Below are 27,109 nucleotides of genomic sequence, written 5' to 3'. Positions count from 1 at the left end.
GAGCTCAATACACCTGTTTATAAATGTGTGTGTGTGTGTATACATATCTAATATATATAATCTCTCTCTATATATATTTTGTGTATGTCTGTTTAAAAGGTTATTAAGTTAACTTCAGATCTGCATTTAATGTTTGGAAGGGAAGTGGGAAGACATAAAATAACATGCCAGGGAAGACCTAGGAATATCTATCTATCTAATCAAGTTATACTGTGCTCATTGTGGTATCTGAACACCTGAGATTTATTATTACTATACTATTTGATATTTATGACAGTATGCTACTGTTATTAACACTACAGTCTCCTATTATCTCCTAGTTTTAATATTAGGGCACAATAAAACCTGTTGTAATAGTTCCTAAAATGCATTTATATACACATGTTGGATGTAGAATCATAGTTTCACAGAAATGTAAAACTGGAAGGGACCTTGATAGGTTATCTAGTCCAGTCCCCTGCACTGAGGCAGGACTAAGTATTATCTAGACTAACCTTGACCCTGTTCCTAAAAACCTTCAGTGATGGAGATTCCATAAACTCCCTAGGTAATTTGTTCAAGTGCTTAACTATCCTTACAGTTAGGAAGTTTTTCCTAATGTGTAACCTAAATCTCCCTTCCTGCAATTTAAACCCATTGTTTCTTCTCCTGTCCATCAGACTAAACAAACCCATTTTTTTTAATCTTTCCTTGTGGGTCATGTTTTCTAAACCTTTAATCATTTTGTTGCTTTCCTCTGGACTTTCTCCAATTTGTCCACATCTTTCCCACGATGCGGTGCCCGGTACTGGACACAATGCTCCAGGATTATCTTCCTACTGTATTTTCCACTCCATGCATCCGATGAAGTGGGTTTTAGCCCATGAAAGCTTATGCCCAAATAAATTTGTTAGCCTTCAAGGTGCCACAAGTTCTTCTAGTTTTTTTTTTTTTGCTGATACAGACTAACACGGCTACCACTCTAAAATACTCCAGCTGTGGCCTTATTGGTGCTGAGCAGCGTGAAAGAATTACTTCTCATGTCTTGTTTGCTTCTTTTCCAACAGTATTACATTGTTGACTCATATTTAGTCTGTGATCCACAATAGCCCCCAAATCCTTTTCTGCACTACTCCTTCCTAGGCAGTCATTTCCCATTTTGTATTTGTGCAATTAATTATTCCTTCCTAAGTGCGGTACTTTGCATCATGTGTCCTCGCTGAATTTCATCCAATCTATTTCAGACTATTTCTCCAGTTTATCAAGATCAATTTGAATTCTAATCCTGTCCTCCAAAGCATTTGCAATCCCTCCCAGCTTGGTATCATCAGCAAACTTTATAAGTGTGCTCTCTCTGCCATTATCCAAATCATTTATGAAGATATTGAATAAAATATATTAAATACATTTGCTGTATGGAGGCAATGCATCTCCTTTGGGAGTATCTTTATAGATGCATTAAACATTAAACTCTATTTTTGTATTTTACTCAACTAAATACAGTTATTAATTTTTGCTTATTTAAAATCTAAAAGAAAAACTGAGACTGCATTGCACTTCTGAAGCACCGTTACTCTGAAGGACTCAATGTTCTTTACCAACATGAATGGATTAAACCTCACAAACACTCCTTTGAGCTAGGTGGTGTTATATCCTTTTAATGCTGAGCAAACTAAAAGCTTGTTTTCATGTTCAGTGCTATAGCGGCTCCTATGCCGATGGAAGAGCATCTCCCGTCAGCGTAGTTAATCCACCTCTCCATGAGGTTGTAGCTATTTCAATGGGAGAAGTTCTCCTGAGGACATAGCGCTGTCTACACAGGGGGTTAAGTTGGTATAACTATGTAACTGGGGTGTGTGGATTTTTCATACCCATGAGCCACATACTTATACTGATATAGGTCTGTAGTGTAGACCTGGCCTAAGGAGGTGAAGCAAACAGAGAGATGAGTCAACATTCTCAAGGTCAGGTAGCTAGTCCTCAGCACAGCCAGAAATAAAATTAGTAAGTCCTTACTACCAGCCTTCTTGCACCAACCACTAGACCACACCAACTTCTAGTTCAGGGTACGTTTTCCTGCTATAGTTTTAAGACCCCTGGAAAGCAAGGTTTTATTGAGAACCCTAAAAACAACACACTGTAGTAGTGATGCACACTGTCTTTTCTATTTTTCCAAAACTATGGTTTGTAGTCACAGCCCTGCACTGGGTGTGGCATGGATGCACACCAAGTCGGCAGCAGCTCTGACAAGAATATGCCGCAGGAAGCTCTGTTTTTGTTCTGTTTGTATAGTGCCTAGCACAATAGGGTTGTAGTCTGTGAGTGGGACTTCTAGGCATACAGTAATAAAAATAATACATAATAATAAAATTGCTAAGAAATCTTTTCCCATGTAAGTTCTCCAACATGATAAAATGAAGTGAAAATATTTTCCAGTCTTTTTAGATGAGGGTCTCTTCAGGACAGTGATTGTGTCTTCCTGTCTGCTTGGAACTGATGCCAACCCCAACATGCATTCTGCATGACTACAATCATCTGTAAATCTTTGCAAGAATTAATGACTTCACAACCTGCTTTTGGTTTTTACTAGATCTCCGGAAGACTTTTGAACAGGAGCCCCTGGGGAAAGAAGTGTCTTTGGAACAGGAAGTCCTTCTCCAATGCCGTCCACCTGAAGGCATCCCAGTAGCTGAGGTGAGTGACAGCAGCTTCCTGCGCTAGCAATTGCCACTTAGTTGTCCTAACTGAGGCCTAATATGTGGCTAATGGTGCAGTGAATTAGGGTATGGCATGATGAATGGATGGTAATGGAGACCTAACTGCCTGCTGCTGGTAGAATAGATTGATTGGGAACTGATTAATGACTTTGGAGTCAATTAGAATGCCCCACTGGGCAGAGCCGTAGGCAGTTCAGTTTTATTTTTTGTTCTCTTTCATGAAATCAGAACACATCAGTAGGACAAATACCTGGTGGGATTTATGAACGCAACCCTGTTGTTTTTTTCTTGTCTTTTTTTAAAGTGAAAGTAATTGCTGTCCTTGAGGCAACTGGCTTTCATGTCTTACTAAAACATTTTATTTTTAATTTGCAGTATTTAATTTTCCTCACACATTTGTGTGCACACACTCACACACAGACTGCATAGCACAGTACGAGGGCCCCTGCCATGATCTGATAAGGGACTTCCCAAAGCTGAAACAGTGTGGTGTGAAGGAAAATAATCCATCTTCTAACATGGCTTATCTGTTCCATCGAACAGCAATGAAAAACACAGGCAAGGGTACTCTGTTTTCGTACTGGCAGGAGTAACCCTGCACTATTTAGCAAAAACTGTGCACACTGGCAGTGATTGGCTCCTCCATGAAAAGGAGCTCACCTCAGCATGGTGGTGGTGCTGGTGGAACAAGGCTTTGACCTCATTCCTCACAGGAGGGGGGTTTCAGAATCACAGAGGGACCTCTGAAATTCTAAATTCAACTCTGCTGATTAGTAGAAAAAATTATTGTTAATGATGGTAATTCCCTCATCAGAATTCTCCTCATTTTTTCTCTACTATGCTCAGAAGAAACTGATGCCAATTTGCATTAGGAGAAGTTAGGCTGTCATGGTTAAGTAGCAAAGTGGTTGTCATTCACTGTTGATGACTGATTTCTCAGGAGAGCATGCTTAACATGTTACATCCCTATCAAACTTGATCTTGGATCTAATCAGAATTGCAAAAAAATGCCCACAAACAGAAGGAATGATTAACATAGTAGATTACACACACACACACACTATTCAGTAGGTTGTTTTCTTTCCTCTTTAAGATCCTGAGAAGCTCAAAAAAGTGATTGAGTCTGGCAAGCCAGCTCTCTGACAGACATGATATTAATCAGTTGACTTTCCTCAAGAACTTATCAACTTTTGTTGCTTCTTAGCATCCTACCAACCGACTGTTGTGCCTTGACAAGTGTATTTATAACAGGGCATGTCATATTGCAGATGCTCTCGGATAGTGGGGACTGCATTACCTTCACTGGGAGCTGAGCTTCCTCATGAGTGGCAGTTAGTATGTGTGTAGTATGTATGCTCTGCACCTCTCAGCGACTTAACAGCTAGTTCATCTCTTCTATCAAAAAACCCAGAAAGCCTGATTATGTGCAGGAGAGACAAACAGCATGAGTTAGCATGATGAGTAGAAAGGGGGCACTTGTCTCTGTCACAAACATTATGGAAGAAGCGTTAGCCTTTTTAATTGTCTTTTTCTTAAATCAGATTAAATGTATCCTCCTTCCACTGAACTGCTTTAAAGGCTAATATACCCTGGTTCCTGTGTACACTTCTTAGTGCAGCATATCCCAAGAAACTGATCTCTGAAAAGATTCTCCGTGAGCTGACCATATAATAATTGCTCTTTTTCATACTCTCTGACAGTTCACTTTGTTAGGTAGTAAAGATTCATGGCTGCAAGCTAACTGGCTGTGGAACTTATTTGTGCCATGGCCGGGGCAGACACCAATTCACACTTGGCAGGCTCAGGAGTCATATACCCTGTCTGACATTCAAAAGAATGATTCTTAATGTTTCTTCCCCCTCCCCCCCCCTTCTCACTTTTGAAGTCAGGAGGGAGATCAGACACCCAGATTGGAGAGCAGCCTAATGCAGCTTCTTTGTAGACTCTTTCCAGCGCTATTAAAAGAACAAAGGCCTGAACACTAATGAATAGGAATACCTTAATGTGACACTTTATTACTGGCACTTGCTGCAGCTGGTGTGATAAATTTTAAAAAATGGGAAGATGAAAGGTAACTTGGTGGGTTGAAGGATTACATGATTATTTTAATTTAGAGATGAATGTGTTCTTTGTTTAAGACTTCATTTATTTGTTCGGAGAACTTTCTGATATGATGATATAGTTAACCGAGAAAGAAGGGACTCCAGGAAGGCAGGCAATCAGCTGTTAGGCTCTCTCACATTATAGAAAGAATGTTTTGATTCCTGACATCCCAAGTCTGTCTGGGTAATGTAAACACAACAGCTATTAGCAATGTTTCCAGATTCGATGAGGCAGACAAGAGTACCTCAAATTATTCCTCATTACAGGGACTGCTTCTGTGCCCCAGAGACAGATTACCCTGCTGTCCAATACAGAGCAATTGGCGACCCACATTTTCTTGCATTTTTCCAGTTTTCGAAATGGTGAATAGTTTTAAAAAAGTCCTGTGTTGCAGGTAACATAATTCACAGTGATATTACTGTATAACCCTGTCACTGAATTGTTTTACTTTTGTTTATTTCTCTTTCTTTTAACTTGTATTATGAAGTGCGGGAAACAACCCACTGTTAGGAGGATAGAGAATATATCCCTGTCAATGCAAAGAGGATTTAGACATGTATTCCAAGCATGGTAAATGGCAGTTAACCACATCAAGCCCCTATGGATCAATGGCAGGACAGATCCTTTTGTTTTTAGTAGGTTTGAGCTATGTCACAGTTTTTATGCCAGCCCCTTGCCCCCTCCCCCAGGGAGGAAGAAAGACTAAGGCAGAGATGAGGGAGCAAAGCTTTTAAAGCAGCACTTACCAGTGCTTCAGCTCCACTAAGGCATCATGTGCATTAGAGTAGATTGAAACTGTAGACACTTAAAAAGCCCAAGATCCAAATACAAGGGTGTGTGTTGCAACACAATGCTCTGAAGGTCTGAAGCAAAATTCATCCTGCTTGCTCACTGGGGACCAGGAAAGGCAACGGATGATTTGTTCAGTCACTATGGAATCAAATCAACTTCTCTGTGGCTGTATACCCTGACCACCAACTAAGAACAGCAGTAATGCCAGCTGCACTCTGGCAGGTTGCAGAAGGAGAACTGACACAGTAGGGAAAATGAGCAGCGAAATGGCAAAAAAACACAAAAAAGCAACAGCTCTGGCTCTTTCTAGGTTTCCAAAGCATTGCAGTGCCTCCAAAGAAATCCTTAATTGTGTGCATTAGGGCTTCGGTAAGGATGGGAAACCAGTCCACATGGAGCACATCAAATTTTAGAACCAAACTCACACCAAACCTTTCTAGAGTTCTGCAATGTCTGGGTAAGAGTTGGGTATTTCCTGTCTGTGCCCCAGACAAGCAGTGGAAATGCTAAAATACCATAAGCGAGATTCTTATGATATTTCTGCACATAACTAAAGGGGCAAATTAATTCCTGGTGTAACTCTATTGAAATCATCTGGGAGAGGAATGAGAAAAGAAGCTGCAAAATCCATTGCTCTGTATTGGTGCCACATTATATTGCGCCTTTCCTCAGTTGAGACACCGGATTATACCGAGATAAAAGATGATCAGATAAAGAGCGTCTGAACTGTTGGATGCTTATTTAAACAAATAAGACTTTTTGAGATTTGCAATTGACCATCACTAGGCATTAGGGGCCTTATTTTCGGAGATGCTAAGAACCCTGAACTCCAGTCAAAATCAATGAGATCTGCAGGCGTGTAGCACTTCTGAAGATCAACCAGTTCCAATCCTGTGGATTCCATCTGAAGCCTCAGTATTATTTCTGCCTCTTCTTGGCATGTGGACTCTTTTTGGCATCTCTGAAAAGCCAAGAAAGGAGCACATTCTTGATGGGGCACATACTGGGATTCTCCCAAGGTAACGCAGCAGAATTATTAGCAATTAATCCCTTTGCTCATTTAATTTGTTCTTTATCATATCATATATTTAATTTATGTTCAGTATCATATTGTGAGTGAGAAATAGACTCAGAGACATGCAGCCCCATCAAATTAGCTCCTTGCAATAGGTTATAGATCAAAACATCAATGAGATGTAAGATTAGTTAATATGCCATAAGCAGCTAAATGAAGTTTTGCATTGAAATGTGTGATTTGCTGCACCTTCAACAAGGAGATAATTGCTTTTCTAATTATAATTGGACACAGCGTACAAACTTGGTGACCCAGCTGAGCTTAAAAACTGGCATTATATTTATCTATCTTTGCATGTTTAATTAGGAAGGGGAGAGAAAAAACCATCAAGGAGTCAAGTGGCACATGGAGGAGTTGTTTTGCCGAGTCAAAATGAGTGTGGCGTAGACTTTATTCAGCTGGTTTTGCCTGAGCAAAAAGCTGGTGGCAACTAGGGACTTCTCCAAATAGGCAGCATCAGGTGGCTGCTCCATCCAATTGATTATTAATATGACTGCTGTTTGCTTTGTTTCATGAGAGGGCTTATGTTTTGCTGCAGTTATTCCTTAATTAGAACTTCATGTGTATGCATTTCCATGCAAGCTCATTGTCATCCAAGCAGTATTTTATATTCCCTGCAGTAAAGTGAGCTTGTAGGGAGGAGAACAGAGAGTTGATGGCCATGGATGTGGATCAGCTGGGAAATGGCATTGTCATTTGTGGTCCCTTGTGTTACATGATAGAATTACCTGTGGGTCAGGTATCAATAAGAGAGAGGCTGAAAGGGGCCAAGTTGATCTGTGGCATGTAAGGAGGCACATCTCTCCGTCTTCCTTTACTTACCAAATGCCAACACAGACTGTTGGCAAATTCCCAAGCTCCTACTTTCAGTTGTGCAAATAGGTGATAAGGGCATAGACAGCCTCTTTCCTTGCCCGCAGTGCAGTAGCAGGGCAAGAATTCACTCCAGAGGCTAAAGTCCTCCCTCGTTTACACCAGTGCAAATCCACTGGCAGCCTGTGGGGACGCATTGGTGTAAGCGTGGGAAGAATTTGTCCCTAGCTTTAAAAAGTGTTATAATCCAGTGAATGCTTCACAGCCACAATAGGCCTGGTCTGTTGGTCTGGAGAAACAGCCAGGCCTCTCATCTCTCTGGGCATGTCTACATACAGCTGCAAGCAAGCCTGCCAAGATAGGTTCGTACTGGTGAGGATTGAGCTAGTGTGCTCTAGGCTTGAGAGCCCAAGCCGGAATGTCAACCCTGCTATTTTTAGCATGCTAGCCCCAGTTCCCCCAGCACAAGTCTGTCTACCCAGGTTGGGAGGCTCACAGCTGCAGTGTAGACGTACCCTCTGCGAATACTATGATGTGCATCTTTTTTAAAAGAAGCAGTGAGGTGCATGCCGCCAGGCATTTCTCTCTCATTACCCTGCCCTGTGCTGCCCAGGATGGCTCTGGGAATCAAAGTACAGCTGCCTGGCACCACTTTCCTTCATGGCCTCCAGTTAATAACAGCAGGTTTTTCTGTATATTTTTAGAAGATTTATAATGTAGGAGAATGTAAACACAACAGCTATTAGCAAGATTTCCAAATGCACTGGTCCCATACCCTAGAGCCAGATTACCCTGCTCCCCCAGAAGATTAGTCCATCACTTCATGCTTTTGGCACAATGACCAGAACCCCTGATCCCTGCAGGATATAGTTCTTTTAGGCTCTGAAGTACTATGAGTTGATTACCATTAACGTAGCTTGTACAACTGGAACTTTCAGTGGCATTCACAACGTTTTCTAGCCACAGTATTTTACACGATTCCTTCCTGGGGAAGTACATTCTCCAGGGTTAGTGCTCAAACCGAGTGGTGTGAGTGCTAGTGCTTCGTGCTCTAACGTCAGAGCTCCCACACTGTTCTCTTGCTGGCAATCTGTGGTAAAATGGCTCCTCCTCCTTTCTTGCCAGCTCCCCTCCCCACCCTCGCTCACTTGCTCATTTTCGGGGCGGGAGGGTTGGAGTGTGGGACGGGGTGAGGGCTCCGGCTGGGGGTGCAGGCTCTGGGGTGGGGCCAGGGATTTGGGATGCAGGAGGGGGCTCTAGGCTGGGGCAAAGGGTTGGGTGCAGGATGGGGTGAGGGGCTCCAGCTGGGGGTGCAGGCTCTAGGGTTGGCTGGGGATGCGGGGTTTAGGGTGCAGGAGGGGGCTCTGGGCTGTGGTAGAGGGTTGGGGTGCAGAAGGGAGTGAGGGCTCCAGCTGGGGATGCGGGCTCTGGGGTGGGGCCGGGGATGAGGGGTTTGGAGTGCAGGAGGGGGCTCCACGCTGGGGCCGAGAGGTTCAGAGTGCACGAGGGGCCTTAGGGCTGGGACAGAGATTGGGATGTGGGAGGAGGTGTGGGCTCCAGGCAGTGCTGACCTCAGGCGGCGCCGGCATTTCATGGGGACAAAGGAAGTCCACACAGCTCCCGGGAAGTGGCAGCATTTTCTCCAGCTCCTTGGCAGAGGGTTGGCCAGGGGGCTATGCGTGCTGCCCCTCCCTGCAGGCACTTCCCCCGCAGCTCTCATTGGCCACAGTTCCAGGCCAATGAGATCTGTGGAACCGGCGCTTAGGATGGTGCCTACGGGTGGGGGCAGTGCACAGAGCCCACCATCTGCCACTCCACCTAGGAGCTGGAGGACATGCCGCCACTTCCAGGAACCACATGGAGCCAGGCAGGGAACCTGCCTTAGCCCCCTGGGGCCAACTGGAATTTTAGCAGCTCGGTCAGCACAGCTGACCGGAGCTGCCAGGGTCCCTTTTCGACCCAGTCCCTTTTCGATCGGGTGTTCTGGCAATTTTCTTCTGCTTAGTAAAGTTTCAAAGCTGCATTAAGTCAATGTTCAGCTGTAAACTTTTGAAAGAAGAACCATACCGTTTTGTTCAGTTATGAACGTTTCAGAGTTATGAACAACCTCCATTCCTGAGGTGTTCGTAACTCTGAGGTTCTACTGTATCCATAAACCTAACAGTGAAGTTTTCCATATCCCATTACCTGAGCCGTCTAGTCCATCTTCAGCTGTGAGGCTTTTTTTAATAAAAGTTCACCTCCGTGTAGTAGTTAAAGCAAAGTTGTAACATTCTCAAAAACAGCTAGAATTTATATCGCTTCGACAGCACACTCTGTATAGATTTTAGTACTCAAGCAGTGAGCTGGACATATGTGCAATTAAGGAAGTGTTTCCACAGCAGGAAAACAAATCCCCCTTATTGGCAATAGAAGCAGAAATAACGACAACTGAATAAAATGTCACTGTGGTTTGTGCTTGCTGTCTTATTCCTGGTATGTGTTTTGCAGTCGCTCATAGTTGTAATTTCAGCCTCTTTGGAGACCACCTTTAAAAAAAAAAAAGTGTAGAAATCCATTTCCTGTCACTAGCACACAAAGAACAGCATCCTATTTAGTGGGCAGTTGGTAGGATGAAAGCATGGATTTGAAACCAAATCCAAACATTAAATATCAGTAGTCTTCAAAGAGGCATTGAACTCTCAAGATAACTAGAATACTTGTTAGCTCAGTGACTCCTCAGAAATCTCTGAGGGTCTGAGTTTCTCACTTGGATGTCTCATGCTCGGTACAGACTGGTAGTTTATTTCACCAGTGTATATATATTTTTTATTTTAATCAGCAGACCTACGCTTGTGATTAATGTCTTTATGGTGCAAGCTAAGTCTCTCTATGGTCCGACTGTTGTAGTAACTCATGTGTACCCTACTTTCCCAGACCAAAGGTTCTGGTAAGGGTGCCTAGAGCTGTGATTAAAATATGAGCGTTGGAAGAAATGCAAGTTCAGTAGAGATACTGTTCAGGAGAGCAATATCATTTTATTCTGTCTCTATGACTGCATAATAAGGGAGCCCAGATACTAGCAAGAAATTGCACGGTTCAGGCAGTAGGTTGGAAAATGTTCGGTAGTTCCTGTTAGGTGCTGAGCAGCCAGCAATCCAGTGGTGCCAAATCCTCTGGGTCTGATTCTGTTTTTAGTCAAGCAAATCTCTCGTTGAAGTCAAGAGGCCAAATCTTGCAGTCCTTGAATTTTGTTCCTGGAAATCAATGAGTTTTGCTTAAGTAAGAACTAAATTAATGACATCAAGATTGGGGCTAATGTCTTCAGTGACGTTTGTGGGGGGCTGAGCACCTGACAGGATCCGACCCAGTGCAGACTTAAAAAATAAAATAAAATGCTGTTTCAGCTGCCACAATCACAAGAGAGAGAATTGTGAGGAACAATCCTGCATTGGCAAGGGCAGAGGATCTAGTCTAGACGACCGTATGTGCCTTTTCCATCTCTTATCTTCTGTCGTGAAGCTTCCACCTCCAGCAGTTTCTAAACCAGTCAAAAAAGCTTCCCAAGGGGTTTCAGCCTCTCGATCATGCTAGTAGCTTGGCATGGCTGAGTTTGTATCAGTAATTGGCTCCTGTAATAGCTTTTCCCATTTATATAATCACGTTTGATTAATGTACTCTCTCCTCTTGTAGTCTGCACTGAAATCTTGCGCTACTTCATATGCTCTCATTTCCATGTGTGTTGCATTATTTTAGTCCGCTGCTCAAAACATCCTGATTCGAGCACCGAGATATAGCCGTCGTGATTATTGTGGGTTTTTCTTGCTGATGGTCTCACATATCATGTTGGGTGGCATGTGGCAGATTCCCTCTGTTAATTAGAACAAATGTGCCAATTATGTTAATATATCTCCCGATACCAATCAGTGAATAATTAGAGACAACGCATCTGTCTCTCACCAGGGAGTAGAATGAGAAAGAATAAGCTGCAAGGTGCGTTGCTTCGGATTGTGTGTTTCCTCAGCCAGTCACTGTGACAGCATGGTGTCATGACAGGTTTGGAAGCAACACAGTGCACACAGATAAAATAGAGTTGGTGGCAGTCATGGTGCTCACTGGTCTGAAAATTAAATCCAAAGAACATAAGGAGTCATAGTCAAAATCAGGAGACCTTTACATGTTCTTTGTACCACAGCACTTCTTTCAGCATTTCTTATTATTATCTAACATTTTATCTTACTTTAGCACCTAGAGGCCTCAGACAGGCCAGGTTCTTGTTGTACTACGCACTGTACAAACATACAGTAAATGACAGTATTTGCCCCAAGGAGCTTACAAACTCAGAGTGAATTGTCGTGGATTTCACAGTTTCCTTTCCTTTGTAAGGGAAGGCTAATGTGGAAGAATATTGAGTGTTATATCACTGACATTTTCCATTGATATTCTCTCCACATGGGAAAACTTCTACTGTTCATGATGGTTATGTCCCAAATTGAAGGATTTCTGGTTTGATGAAAGAAAATTGAAGTCAAACTTATTTCACTGATTGATTGATTGATTGATTGATTTCAGTGATACTTACACACATATTTTTATGTTATTTTTATATGAGGTTTTGGTTCACACACATATTTAGTTACTAATGGCCTAATTTTATTTATATATAAAAATACTCAAATGTTTATTATTAATAGTGCTAGAGACATTCTCTAATTTACTGAATTTTTAAGACAGAAACCTATTTAGAGTCCTTGTGACTTCTGCCAGTAAATGTACTTCATCAGCAGAGTTGCAAAACAAATACTCACTTTAGAAATCTGGTTCAGGAGAATAAAATTAGAGAAATTTGGATGACTTTCTGCATATATTAGGTTAACAACCTAACGCCTTGAAGAAAGATGGATGGAATGATATGATTTACAAATCAAATAATCGATAAAACCTGTATAATGACAGTATGAATAATTGCTGTCACCTATAAATTATACTGTCTCAACTCTGCTCTATTCTCTTACCTCGCATATTTGGCAGTTGCTCAATTACTGCTTACAAGAGAACATAAGCTGTGTTCTCATAAAGTCTGTTTACCACTGATGATGACACACACGCACACACACCTGATTTTTAGAGGTGCTGAACACAGGAGTCAGTGGCAGCTGCTCAGCAACTCTGGAAACATTAGGCCATTAGTAAGTAAAAATGTGTGGTAACCAAAACCTTATTTAGATGTTATAAGAAGTTTTTAATTAGTTAACATTTGTACGTGGTGTTGAACAAGAAAACACAAGATGTGCTTATTATTATTGGAATCATGTGCTTTTTGGCTTTCACATTACTTGTTGCTGATTACTAAAATGTGTGTGTAAACATAACGTATACCTCCTGTCTAACCAGCCATCCTCTGATCATTTCCTTCAGTGATGATGATAATCTGGTGTTGGTGACATGATACTTCACGCCCATTGATGTAATGTTGATGTCACAAATAGTGGATTGTAGCTTCCCATAATGAATAAGGCACGAAGATTAGAAAGGACACTGTGTTTAGACACACACAAGTTAATCAGCAGTGATGCTGCAACAGGGACATGACAGCTGAGGCTTTTGGTAAACTATATTTTTCAGACTTTGACTGAGTGTAACAGAGACTAAGAAATCCTTTCTGCTTTGCACATGACGTGTTATACTTGGAGTAAATTTTTCTGGGGCATTATGTGAAGAGGGTTTTTTCCTTTGAGGGATTTGGGGAAGAGCCAGAGGCTGTGTACAGAACCAGACAGAGAGACCTTTGGTTTGTTCTGGTATAGCAGTCCTAGTCTCATATGATCTTATGTTTTGCAGCAACGAAAGGGGATTTATCTCTGACACTCTGATTTAGTCGAATCAGAATTGTCTCATCAGAGGTCGAGACTGAATAAAGATATGTACAGTTTTGCGAGCAGCTGTAAGACTCCCCTACGTTTATTTATGTAATTAATCACACTTTTGGTATTGGGGGAGGGATGCTTTCATGACCAGGCAAATTGATCTGTACATGAAAACCAAAACTATTCTGTAATGAATCTAGGCCATCATTTTGGCCCAGTTCTGTTCCCACAGAAATCAATGGGAATTTTGCCATTGACTTCAGTCAGAGCACAAGCAGGTCCTCAGTATGCAGACCACAGAAAGAGGAGCAATAAGTGATTCATTTTTTTAACATAGGTAGCATTTTGTAGAATCTCAGCTTTGCAGTCCTGTATTGGTATCACAGAAATACGTTTTAAAAAAGCAGAAAGACCACACTTGTCTGTGTGGGATACAAAGAGTAAACTGATGTCTAAAAGGAGGAGTGCGGAGAAGTGAGCTTTGGGCTTGTTTCTCAATCTAGATGTATGCAGCCTTGACCTGTGGGTGATGCAGGGAACAAACATTGCCACTGACTGAATGGGAAGCTGTCCGTCTTGATTATACTTGATTCCTGTGAGGACTCAATTTGGCTGAACACCAAGGAAGAAACCGGGGGGGGGGGGGGGGGAGGGGAAGGAACAATTTCAGGCTTCTTGCCAAGGAAATGCAGATTATTGAGAAAAGCTTAGATCTTCCATGGAAAATAAAACGTGAATGCTTTTGTGACAGAATGGTTTCCAAACTGTTGTGCGTACGCACGCGCGCACTCTCTCTCTCTCTCTCCCCCATTTCTCCAGCACTTTTTGCACCACCAGTTTTTTTAAATGCTCTGGAAGATTGGCTCTTTAAATCAAGCCCACGGCAGGATAGGGTCTTTGTTTGCATTACTGGGTCTTCCTTTGGAAACAAATGAAGAGAAGGCAATCGAACACATTCAAACTAACAGCCTTGCAATTGGGTTGCGTATCTCTAGCTCTTGTTAATAAACCTGTTCCTTACAAACCAGTGTGCTGTTTTCTAAAATGTTGACTTGAGACAGATTGAGAGGGGTCTCGATGGAGTTGATTCGTCTTTTGATTGAAAGACCATACCCAAAGTCTGTTACTCTGCACCATTGCAGCTGGGGGGCTAAGATTCTTCATACTTACTGCGATGACATTACAGTACCCCTGCTTGTACTGTGTAATATATGGGACTAGGACAATTATAATAATTTAAGGGAAAGTTTCAAGCAAAATAGAATATATATATATATACACACACACACACACACTTTTCTAAGGCCATTGCTATATCCATTTTCCATCTTGAAGACTTGTGGGCCATTTAACTTCCCTATTGATAGTGAAATTACAATTATTTAATTAGAGGGCACTGTATAAGAGGGTCCAGTGATTTCGGTCTCAGCCCCAAACAGCTTATGATGTAATATTCAGACTGGAACAGGCTGAAAAAACTAAGTATATTTCATAACATTGTTTAAAAGCAATGAAAAAATTTCATTTTGTTTGAAATTTTCCATGACCATTGATTTTATTTATTTATACATACCACATTTTTATTTAGGTTTGGTGGGGGGGAAATAACTCTCACTTTTTACACAGACATTCAGAAAAAGGGAAAAAAAGGATAGGGGATTTAAAAAGTGATAGTGTTTTATTCCCCCACTGAAAAAAATTCAATATATTTCACTGAAAATGAAAAATTACAACCAATAGGGAAAAGTTCCATACAGTTTTCACTTTTCATTGAAAAGAAGATTTAGACAGAAAATTTTCAACCAACTCTAACCGAGACGATTTTTTTACAAAGTACAAATTAGATTGTGAAGAATGGTCTGGATTCCTTGCCAAACAGTCAAGGTGCCATTGTTGGTGCAGAGATAAGCACGGAAGATTTGCAAAAGAACTAGCTTTGAAGAAGGCTTTTGAAAGAGGGAGTGTGAGGCTATTTCAAGAGTATAGGTTGGTGTAAAAGGAGGTTTAAATGGGAAAGTGGAAAAACAGAAAAGAGAGCAGGTTTCAGAGTAGCAGCCGTGTTAGTCTGTATCCGCAAAAAGAAAAGGAGGACTTGTGGCACCTTAGAGACTAACCAATTTATTTAAGCTTAAGCTTCCTTGAGCTACAGCTCACTTCATCGGATGCAGTTAGAGGACAGGTGAGGAATGTAAAAAGGAGAGAAGATGTAGCAAAAGTGAAGATGGGGTTGTAAGAGAGACAGCAGTTAGAGAGCCTTGGAAGTTTTGAACCTTATGTGGAGGCAAGAAGAAGTCAGTGAATGACAATATGACATGGTCTGACTGGCGGAAGAAGTGTGTCTTATGTATGGAAAAATGAAAAATTGCTAAATGGGAATAGATCAGGTGAACTTTATTAATTAAATTACATTTTTTGAATAATAAAATGTATAAAACTCTAAATACTAAACAATGACATATATTATCTGAGTGTGTGGACACACCCATGTACATATTTAATCACTTTATTTTTATTCAACCAGAATAAAACAAGGCAGTGGAAAACTTGCAACTCTAAAGTGAGTTGTGATCTGAACCTATTTGCTGGAAGTGTTTATATAAATAACAATATATTTAAAGCAACTTTTCACCAAGAAATCTGGAGGTTGAGGAGGAGTGCACTGTCTCTCTCTCTCTCTCTCTCAGTCATTTCAGGTAGATACAATCAAATTATTCATAGTTAGAGGCCTTAGTCAGGGGCCTGCAGGTGCAGTGGCATATTTGCACAGGAGCATAAGAACTACAGCAGCTCTCCATTAAGTTTCTCCCGACTTTCTCTGCTCTCCTATTTGATGGTGTGGAATATCCATGGGAAGGCAGGTTGGCCTGCCCCTCCCATCACACACACTGAATAGTGAGAGTTTTAGTATATGTTAGACTCTACACATATCTTCCGACTAAACCGAAATTTATGGGGGGGGTTTTATATCCCATTCCAAAGGTTTTACCATCCCTCTGCACTACTGGGTTCATAACCTGAAAAGAGGGTGGATACTCCTGCCCTCCCCAAAGGGTTCAACCAGCTTTAAATTCTGCCTGGGATTGTAGAAGAGGCCTGCTGGCAGAGGCACCTTGGAGATTAGCTTAATCAGGTTTCCTGTTGGACCCACTCGCCGTACACCCTAGGGTGACCAGACAGCAAGTGTGAAAAATCGGGATGGGGGTGGAGGGTAATAGGAGCCTACATAAGAAAAAAACCCAAAAATCAGGAGTGTCCCTATAAAATCGGGACATCTGGTCACTCTAATACACCCTCCCACTTTGTCATTTGTGTTATCCCCTGGTTTTTCTATCGGTGAGCCTCACTCCATTCAGACTTTGCCCCAGTCTTGGTTCCACAGATTGAACCTAGAATTTATCCCTCTCTTCTATTTGCAAAAGATTTGCAAACGAAATTGTCGATATTTACACACGTATATTTGCTACTAGTGACTGTTAGACAGTTTAAATGAATGAAAATAGCTTATGGCTTGTTGGTGACTGGTCCACTTTCACCACATGCTGTTTGTGGTGATTGGCCACATAAATCACATGGTATTGCCTTTGTCTATGACTAGATGGCTAAAGCTTTCTAATATTGAGAATAACAATTGATGAACAGCATATATGGTTGTTTGCATCTGAATAGGCATGTTCAGCTGAATCTGGGTATTCACATAAAAAACCCAAAGATACCTCTAACATTAGTGAAGCCAAAAACCTTCTTGTGCAGATATTTGCACTCATTGAATAGAAAAGTGAATGAAGGTGGTCAAGCTGAACAGGCAATCAGAATTCAAACATATGCACAAACACTCTGTTTTGCGGTATTTGACCAGCTCTACGCAGGAATGAATTGAGCCCCATGTGACTAAAACTAGGAGGGGCCCTAATAACTCTCACCACTAGTCACAGTGGTCTGTATGGCTGTCATATGGAGGAGGGCTCTTTGTTGGTTTCCAGTCTTGTTGATGGTTGGGCAGTTGTTCAAATACCTTTGGAAAAGTAGTGGTCTGTCAGTACAAATCAGGCCTGTCTTGGCAGTTAGCACCTTTTAGTTCCAATGGGTTGATTTTTGTTTTTGTTTTTCTTCCTTTAATTAAATTCTGGGCACAAGCTGAAGTGATCTAGTGATGTGAAGGCACTGCTTTGATCCATCCAGGGCCCCCGTCCCTTCCTCTAAAGCACTCTTAGTTCAAATGAAAACAAGCCACTGAATGTTCAGCCAGTTTATGCTAGAGTGGCTCACAGCCGTCAGCTGTAGGATAATGGAGTGTTTCTTTAGCAGTAAAAGGAATGTTGTCTGGATAAAAATCACATTTACAAATATTTTTCTGTGTAACCAATGAAATCATATGTTGTTAACACAGAAATATTTTTTGAAAATATACTTTACATAAAGAAGGAGAAAAATAAGCAATTTTCTATTCTTCAGTATTCCTCAGTCCCCTGGTAACTGTCCCTCTTCTGATCACTATAAAGAGAAAATAGATAAATTTCCTCACATTTGGGGTGTTTGATTATCATTATTTTTATTTTTTTTAGCTTGGAAAAGAGGAGACTAAGGGGGGATATGATACAGGTATATAAAATCATGAGTGGTATGGAGAAAGTGAATAAGGAAAAGTTATTTACTTGTTCCCATAATATAAGAACTAGGGGCCACCAAATGAAATTAATGGGTAGCAGTTTTAAAACAAATAAAAGAAAGTTCTGCTTCACTCAGCGCACAGTCAACTTGTGGAACTCCTTGCCTGAGGAGGTTGTGAAGGCTAGGACTATAACGGGGTTTAAAAGAGAACTGGATAAATTCATTAAGGTTAAGTCCATTAATGGCTATTAGCCGGGATGGGTAAGGAATAGTGTCCCTAGCCTCTGTTTGTCAGAGGGTGAAGATAGATGGCAGGAGAGAGATCACTAGATCATTACCTGTTAGGTTCATTCCCTCTGGGGGATGAACCTGGCATTGGCCACTGTCGGTAGACCAGATACTGGGCTGGATGGACCTTTGGTGTGATTCAGTATGGCCATTCTTATGTTCTTATTACAGTTTCACCCATGAACCACAACTGAGCTCCAAGCCCCATTGTGCTAGACACTCTTCAGGCACAGACAAGACTACCCCTGCCCCCAAAAGCTTACAATCTAAACAGATAAGACAGAGAAAAGGGTTTAGCTAAACAAATAAATACATTAGGGTGCTCGCTAGTGCACCAGTGGGAGATATTTTCCCTTACATCCCCAATTTTAGACAAGGTTTTAAAGAAAAGTCAACATCTATGTCCCTCACACTGTCCATCAGATATTGAAATTCTGCATTAACTATTTGGTTATATACAACAGGGGCAGCCTTTGAAAAAAAAGCATTGAATATTTTGATGGCAGAAGAAGCTATGAGATGGGGGAAGAAATGAACGCTGTACTCCATGATGGCTACCTTCTCATTTCAGTGCAATCTGATATTGGCAGAATAGGCAATATTCAGCAGATGAGTCCTTCACAGTGTACTTTGGTTTACAGCAGTTTCTGGCAGGAGCAAAGTAATCGAATATTGCACACATCTAGAGGTTAAAGCCTCTGCGGATTGGCATGGTGATGACTGATAACCTTACTGTGTCTCTGGTAAACTTTTAGGTGGAGTGGTTGAAAAATGAAGAGGTGATTGATCCCGTTGAAGATCGGAATTTTTACATCACCATCGATCACAACCTGATCATCAAGCAGGCACGTCTTTCTGACACAGCTAATTACACCTGTGTCGCCAAAAACATCGTCGCCAAGAGGAAAAGCACTACTGCCACTGTAATTGTCTATGGTAAGTGAGGCACTGTCCTTCTGCACATTGATCAAAGTGCAGCCTCTAGGGCAGAAGTGGTCTGGGTAGTTCTGTGATGCAGCTGCCACCATCTTTGGTGCAGATTCAGAAGTGAGGTCAGTGGAAACTACAAGTTCCCAATTGTAATGCACTATCTTAATTAGCATGGCCAGGCTGCCAATGTGGCCCTTATCCAGATGAAGTGTGATGGCCCTGTCTCCTCATTGCCTTACTCTACATCCACGTTCCCCTCTGCCCCCATAAAATAGCCTAAGCTGAAAGCTAGGTCTGCCTCCTGTGAAGTTATTGCTCTTAGAATCATAGAATATCAGGGTTGGAAGGGACCTCAGGAGGTCATCTAGTCCAACCCCCTGCTCAAAGCTGGACCAATGCCCAATTAAATCATCCCGGCCAGGGCTTTGTCAAGCCTGACCTTAAAAATATCTGAGGAAGGAGATTTCACCACCTCCCCAGGTAACGCATTCCAGTGTTTCACCACCCTCCTAGGGAAAAAGGTTTTCCTAATGTCCAATCTAAACCTCCCCCACTGCAACTTGAGACCATTACTCCTCGTTCTGTCATCTGCTACCACTGAGAACAGTCTAGATCCATCCTCTTTGGAACCCCCTTTCAGGTAGTTGAAAGCAGCTATCAAATACCCCCTCGTTCTTCTCTTCCGCAGACTAAACAATCCCAGTTCCCTCAGCCTCTCCTCATAAGTCATGTGTTCCAGTCCCCTAATCATTTTTGTTGCCCTCCGCTGGATGTTTTCCAATTTTTCCCCCTCCTTCTCGTAGTGTGGGGCCCAAAACTGGACACAGTACTCCAGATGAGGCCTCACCAATGTCGAATAGAGGGGGACGATCACGTCCCTTGATCTGCTCGCTATGCCCCTACTTATACATCCCAAAATGCCATTGGCCTTCTTGGCAACAAGGGCACGCTGCTGACTCATATCCAGCTTGTCGTCCACTGTAACCCCTAGGTCCTTTTCTGCAGAACTGCTGCCGCGCCTTTCGGTCCCTAGTCTGTAGCGGTGCATGGGGTTCTTCCGTCCTAAGTGCAGGACTCTGCACTTGTCCTTGTTGAACCTCATCAGATTTCTTTTGGCCCAGTCCTCCAATTTGTCTAGGGCCCTCTGTATCCTATTCCTACCCTCCAGCGTATCTACCTCTCCTCCCAGTTTAGTGTCATTTGCAAACTTGCTGAGGGTGCAATCCACACCATCCTCCAGATCATTTATGAAGATATTGAACAAAACCGGCCCGAGGACCGACCCTTGGGGCACTCCACTTGATACCGGCTGCCAACTAGACATGGAGCCATTGATCACTACCCGTTGAGCCCGACAATCTAGCCAACTTTCTATCCACCTTATAGTCCATTCATCCAGCCCACGCTTCTTGAACTTGCTGGCAAGAATACTGTGGGAGACCATGTCAAAAGCTTTGCTAAAGTCAAGGAACAACACATCCGCTGCTTTCCCCTCATCCATAGAGCCAGTTATCTCATCTTGGTATATTTGAGGCAGAATGTATCCATAAGGACAGAAGCTGCTCTAATGATACATCAGCTGATTGTCCTGTTGTTTATTACAATCAATTTAATTACAGGACAGACAAGTGAAAAAAAAATCCCTATGATTACCCTGAGCATTCACTTCATAGCCAGGGTAGCAGTTATGCTTAATTGTAAGCAGTTGCATCCCTAAAGTTACAATGAGGGCTTTTTAGTTCAGTTCTATAGCAAACTAGCTGAATAGAGTTGATTAGCTGCATTTGTGAGGCAGAGGAGGGACACGGCATAAGCATTCTGTGTTGTGATTGTGGTGAATACTTTAATGTGTAGACCTGGGACAAATTTCACCATACACAAATTTTTCCAACACACAGAATTAGACTCTCTAAAAGCATAATTTAAGCTGTAGCTGAAACATTTACTGAGAGTGGGCCATGCAGGTGGGGGCAGAATTGGGAGACCTGCGTTGGGGAGCAGCCATCACCCGTGTTCTCACTCTAGGGTGACCAGATAGCAAGTGTGAAAAATCGGCACTTGGGGTAGGAGGTAATAGGCGCCTATATAAGACAAATCTCCAAATGTCGGGACTGTTCCTATAAAATCGGGACATCTGGTCACCCTATCTCACTCCCAGGGATATTTTAGTCCTGTGGTGTGACTGGGAATACTACAAAATTAAGGGATTAGGAAAATTGAGCAGTTTAAATGCTTGTCAGTATGGCTACACAGTATGGAGCAGTACTGATGGTCCCTGTCCGTCTTGTTCTCCATTTGTGTCACGTATCAAGGTTCATAACAGAAAGGGTAAACAGTAACCATCTTCCTAAAATCATGGGTGAACAGTATAACTGGTGAGTTCATTCTGAGCAGCCCAACAGGCTGAGTACCTGTCATATGGACTCTTCATCTTCTGTCGGCAAGGCTCTCATCGGGGCTGCTGAACGAGGGATACCCTTGTCTTAGCATTCAGTGAACCATTGCTGTGAAGAGAGGAAAGTAACGTGTTAAATTTCTGATAGACCACATCGGAAAAGAGAGGAGCATAGATGACGGATACATCTGAATGCTAGTTATCATACAGTCACTATCCTCTCTGTATTATCTTGCTGTGGAATAGTATGCAGCTTTCAGGATGCATATATTTTGGCTTACAAAGTTCAAGATGCACGGTTTGATCTTACAGTGATTGCAATTATAGAAAGATAAATCAATGCTCATTGCTGCTATATGAAGCTATATGAATGCTCATTGGGTCTATATGAAGAGGAGGGCCATTTTAAATCCACAGTAGCCGTAGTACTGGAAACTGAAAGGACTTTTCATTCAATGGTATTTCTTGGACTTTGACAAAGACAGTGGCTAAAAAAGGGGGGTTTGTGTTTATTGAATGCTCTTTGTCACCTGTCACCTTTCAGTCAATGGCGGCTGGTCTACCTGGACTGAATGGTCAGTGTGTAACGGTCGCTGTGGAAGAGGCTATCAGAAGCGTACAAGGACCTGCACCAACCCTGCCCCACTCAATGGTGGTGCCTTCTGTGAGGGCCAAAGTGTCCAAAAAATAACTTGCACCACTCTGTGTCCAGGTACAGTATGAAAGACCCACAGCCCAAGATGTGATTATCTAGTTTTTTCCAACATCAAGTATTTTAGGAAGTAACTATTAATCACAAACACTCCTTTTATTTTACTGGTAAATCCAGCATTTCAGTGAATGAATACTAAATTGTGTTACATAAGTAGATAAAACATTGTGCACAGAGTAGATCAAACCGCAGTGGATTAAATCCCACTATTTCACAAAGCTTGCACCATCATCTCAGTCCCTGTAATTCGGGGGATTTGAGTAACATTTACAGCTTCAAATCTTAAGAGCTAAAGCTTTTGATCTGTTGAACGCTGTGGAAATAAACTCGATTTAAGTACAGAACATTATTTTGACCAAACAGATTTGTAACATCCGTTTCTGTGCATACCAGTTTCTCAGTTTACACTGTAAAGATGAGCAGAGCATTTGAAACATCTGGATTATGGATGTTAAACTTGACCTAAGCATCTGCCTGTCAACAAAGACAAGAACATTCATGCCAAAAATATCCGTGCATTCACACATTAAAATAATTTTAAAATGCATCAAAAGCCAGAAAATTGAAACATGAAATGTACACTTTATCATTTAATTCAACACTGCTTAAGGGCTCTGGGTGGCTTTTAGAAGGACAAACTCTGCTATCCCTCACTCGTGTTGAGTTGGACTTTCCTATGCATTGAAATCAATGGCACTACTGTTGGAATCAGCACGGGTAAGGGGCATCAAAATCTGGCTCTTAGTGATGGGTGAAACTCAGAGAAATGGAAGTTCATTTCAAATTCTGGACGCTTAGCTGAGCCTCTTTAGTCCAAATATTTAGTAGATCCAGCTATTAAAGTCAGCACTTTTGGGCCCCAGCATTGGCCTAACTCTTCTCCCATTGAAATCAATGGGAGTTATCGTATTGACTTCAGTGGGAGCAGGGTCAGATTAATATTGAGCATTTGGCAAAATCCCATTTTAGTCCATTAATGTAGGTACCTAAATGTGGATGTGGGAGCCTACCTTCAGGCACTCGTTATTTTAAAATCTTGGCCATGATTTTTATTTTCACAGTCCGTTTAAATATATGACCAACTAGCTTATAAATACAAATTGTAGCACAGGTAATAAACTGCATGTGCAGAGTACATATTCTTGACAGTTTTGCGGATTATGCCTAGTAGCTCCTTTTTCAAATGAAATATTTGGGTGGCTTTAGTTATGTCTCTGAATATGAAAAGTGATGATCTCATAACACAGAATAATTTCTTGCCAAATTTAATCTTTTGTTGTATATAAGTGCCAAAACGCATACATTTCTGGGCTTTGGGCTTTTTTTCTTCTTAGACAATTTAGCCATGGAGAAACCTCCTTTTGTTTCCATTTCGAAAAGGAGAGGAGAAAAGAGAAGGAACGAGTACTTGGGGACAAATTTCAATCCAGAATTAGTTCTTCTACCAAAGCTATAAATTCCACAAGACAACTGCTGACTGACTCTTTTCCTGAAGTCAGTTCTTTGTGACTCAGTGGCTTGTTACTGGGATAGAAAGCCTTAAACATCTCAATAAGCAGTTGGGATCCAGCCCAGACAAGCATTAACTGAAAGATGTAAGTTTCTAATGGGCACTTGGTGGCCCAAGTGGACTGAAGAGATGTCAAAATCACAAAAATCACCACTATAGTTAGCACTAAGTATTACCCTGGCTGGCAATCCAAACATGTATATCTAAGACCTTGGAGACTGAACTACCTCATTCCCCTTACAGTTAGTCCTTCTAGGGCTAACTTGAGGCAAATTAGCAGGGCTGTGTGGGGAAGCTTTTATTTCTATGAGCTATGCTGTAAAGATTTCGGGCCCTAGTTCTGTCAGTCTGGCACCTTTCACAAGGGCTAAATTCACAAAGGTCTTTTAAAAGCAACCATTTTCTGTGCTTCTCTCTATATTTGCATCTCTCTCTTTCTGACCTTCCTAAGTCATGTCGCTTTTTTCTCACAGTGGATGGTAGATGGACAGCATGGAGTAAGTGGTCTACCTGTGGAACAGAGTGTACCCATTGGCGCAGGAGGGAATGCACAGCTCCAGCACCGAAGAACGGTGGGAAAGATTGTGAAGGTCTCGTTCTGCAGTCCAAGAACTGCACAGATGGGCTGTGTATGCAGAGTAAGTGGAAGTATATTAATGTGTTGTATTGACTTTGGAGTTTGGAAAATATATAGCCATTAAAAAAAAAATTAAAGCTTGAATGTTCTCCTGCCATAAAAATCTCTTATAAGCAGAAGCTGGAGAGTATCCAAATGAAATACCCTCCACCAAAACAACATAGGGAAGAAAGCTACATTTAAGTGATATGGCATAAGATGACCAAAATAACCCATGTTGGTGCTGCAAAATTGTGCCATGTAGGCATTGTCTGAACTGGGAACAAAGCCTCACCACCTACAACAAGCTTAGGGAGGAATTGTGTGTCTGAGGCAAATCCCCTGTCAGCTCCCTGGAACAAATGGTGCAGCCTAGTCCTCTCAGCAGTCTGTGCCAGTTTTGTATGGAGGTGGAGCCATGACCAATGTAATGGTCCCTACCTTTTCTAAGACCCTTTTCCAGCCCCCAAGTGCACCACTTTCAAGTGACAGGCCTGTACTCCACTTCTCTTTGGGATGGGACCTTGTGTTCCTTCCACTGTCTGAGTGGTTGTGCCAGGTTATGCCCATCTGGTTGGTAAAGTTGACACCTTGCAGGCTTGATGGGCATAGCACCTGTAAGACTTTCCTTCAGGAGTTGGTGGACAGTAATATTATGTAGTGACACAGAAGCAGCTTTTTCATGACAAAGGATGATTTTTTTTTTTTTGCCAAAAAGTTCACAGCACTCAGAGAAATGGATTTAAAACAACAGAGAGACCTGTAGGCACAAGGTCTTACCTACACTTGGCATTCCCCTCAGGGCCCTAGGTAGATATGACTTAGCCTTGATATCCTCTGTTCTCTTGGGGGCCAAGCTACAGCCTGCTAGCTGCAGACCCTGACTCACTGACAGTATGGGTGTCTGCTTGCATCCCTGTTGGTGCTCACTGGCATTCACTGAGCAACCTCTCTCAACAAAATCAATTCCCCACCCTTTTCTTGGCCTAGGGTCCTATAATGGTTTTGTACCCTTTTTTAATCCTAGATTTAGCCTTGGGAAGAGTAAACCATTCTAGCTTGATTGGAGCCTGATCAGGGGTATAATCCAGTTAACATCTTCCCCATTGTTTCCTCAAGGACTTTTATCTGTGTTATTGTTTTGCCTTTCCTGCTTGGTCCCTCTAACAACCTCTTCTGATCTAACTCCATATCAAGTAGCCCCCTATAAAAGTTATAATGCACCATATACATAAAAAAACAACACAGATATTTCCCAGTTCTCCACTCTATGTCCTCTTATGGCTTTCGGTGAAGTAATTTTACACCCTCCCAGGGGCCAGGAGGGAGCAGCCTCTGACCTCTCCCAACTGCAAGGACTTAGATTGTCCTTGGCCCACATGTAGAGTGCTTGCGGGAGGGAAGAAGGCTCCTTCCATTGTTCTTCCCCAACTGTGCACCCACACAGATGCCAGGGGTAATCTAGTCTACAGTAGATATAATTACACACGAGCTAGAGACACCTGCAGAATAAATTAACTCTTTTATGGGAAAATGCTGTTTCTTGTGCCAAGATCATGTAAACAGACTTGCTGCAGGGCATCTCCTCTGAGGTTTGAGCAAAATACTCTTCCCTCTTAGTCCACAGGGATGCAGTAGTCTCTGCAACTCTTGTACCCTCTCTCTTTGGGGGAAACGGCTAGTGGATACAGTAGCTTGGATCTAGAGCTCTCTCTAAAGCTACCACTCCTCACCCTTATATGCAGCAATGTGGAAGCTGAGGGTCTATGTCATAAAGGTGTGCTGTAGGAGTGTATCAGTCTCTCTGAATCCAGGGCCCTTCCCATCCACACAAGAGGAGGCAGGATTTGCCCCTTTGTGTAGTGTAGATTTAGGATTCTATATCCAGGACAGTATCACTTGAAGAGAGAGCCTATTGTTTAGTTATTCATTTGGATATTTACAGCTCTGCCATAAACAAGCACCCATCCAATGCTCTGGGTGCCCTGGACTAGTCTTTTAAAAAATCCAGTGTATTAATCAAATGACACACCTGTTACCCCGGATCAAACAAACTCCCAGGAACATAAATAGAACAAAATGAATTGACCTCCCCACACAGCCCCACCAGTGTCCCATATCATCATCATTGCTAGGCCCATCTTCTTATGGGCCAGGAAGTTAAGATTGGTGTTGCAACTCTCCGTGAAGGTGAACAAACTGGGCAGTTTCGGACCATAAGGAGAACTGAGTTGAAAAGGCTTGGTGACCTACCAGAGAATACCCTGCCTGTTGACCCCTCTCTCTCTCTCTGATACCAATGAGGCTCCAGCCCAGTGTCTCTGATGGTCACAGGGAGAGAGAGTCTCACGGATAAATGGGTCTCTGGACTGATAGAGCTTTTATAGTTCAAAACCAACATCTTAAAAAAATCAATCTGGTAAAGCAGACCTTAGGCCTTTGGCACTGTTCATTTGCACACACAAAATTGGTTCTCGGTACATTACCTTGTTCCTTTTTTATATTTAAATGAATTTAGTGCCAGACTGATAGCGCTGGAGACTGAAGTGTCTGTTCACAGAACAGGTACAGCACCGGCAACAGCACAAGTTTCAACACACTGACCTGCCAGTGTGCCTCAGCCTCTAAAACTCAGAGGAGAGTTCAGTCTTCAGGACCATCCTGGTGTTGGCTACTCCACTATGACTGCCAAGAGGTTCCCAATTATTGTCCAGGGTTATGTTGT

At 42.2% G+C, this 27,109-nt stretch overlaps 1 protein-coding gene across 1 annotated transcript in view; it reads left to right on the top strand.

Moving 5' to 3' along the window:
• UNC5C (unc-5 netrin receptor C) overlaps positions 1-27,109 on the top strand; it is a 362,184-nt gene that overhangs the window by 256,554 nt on the left and 78,521 nt on the right. Inside the window, exons 4-7 of the mRNA XM_084626036.1 lie at positions 2,570-2,673; positions 18,977-19,157; positions 22,091-22,258; positions 24,242-24,406. Of these exons, the coding sequence (XP_084482162.1) occupies positions 2,570-2,673; positions 18,977-19,157; positions 22,091-22,258; positions 24,242-24,406 (618 nt within the window). The remainder of the gene's footprint in view (positions 1-2,569; positions 2,674-18,976; positions 19,158-22,090; positions 22,259-24,241; positions 24,407-27,109) is intronic.

The sequence above is a fragment of the Lepidochelys olivacea genome, assembly GCF_965140295.1.
Source record: "Lepidochelys olivacea isolate rLepOli2 genome assembly, chromosome: 4".
Lineage (NCBI taxonomy): Eukaryota > Metazoa > Chordata > Testudines > Cheloniidae > Lepidochelys > Lepidochelys olivacea.
This window is presented reverse-complemented; position numbering and strand designations above follow the sequence as displayed.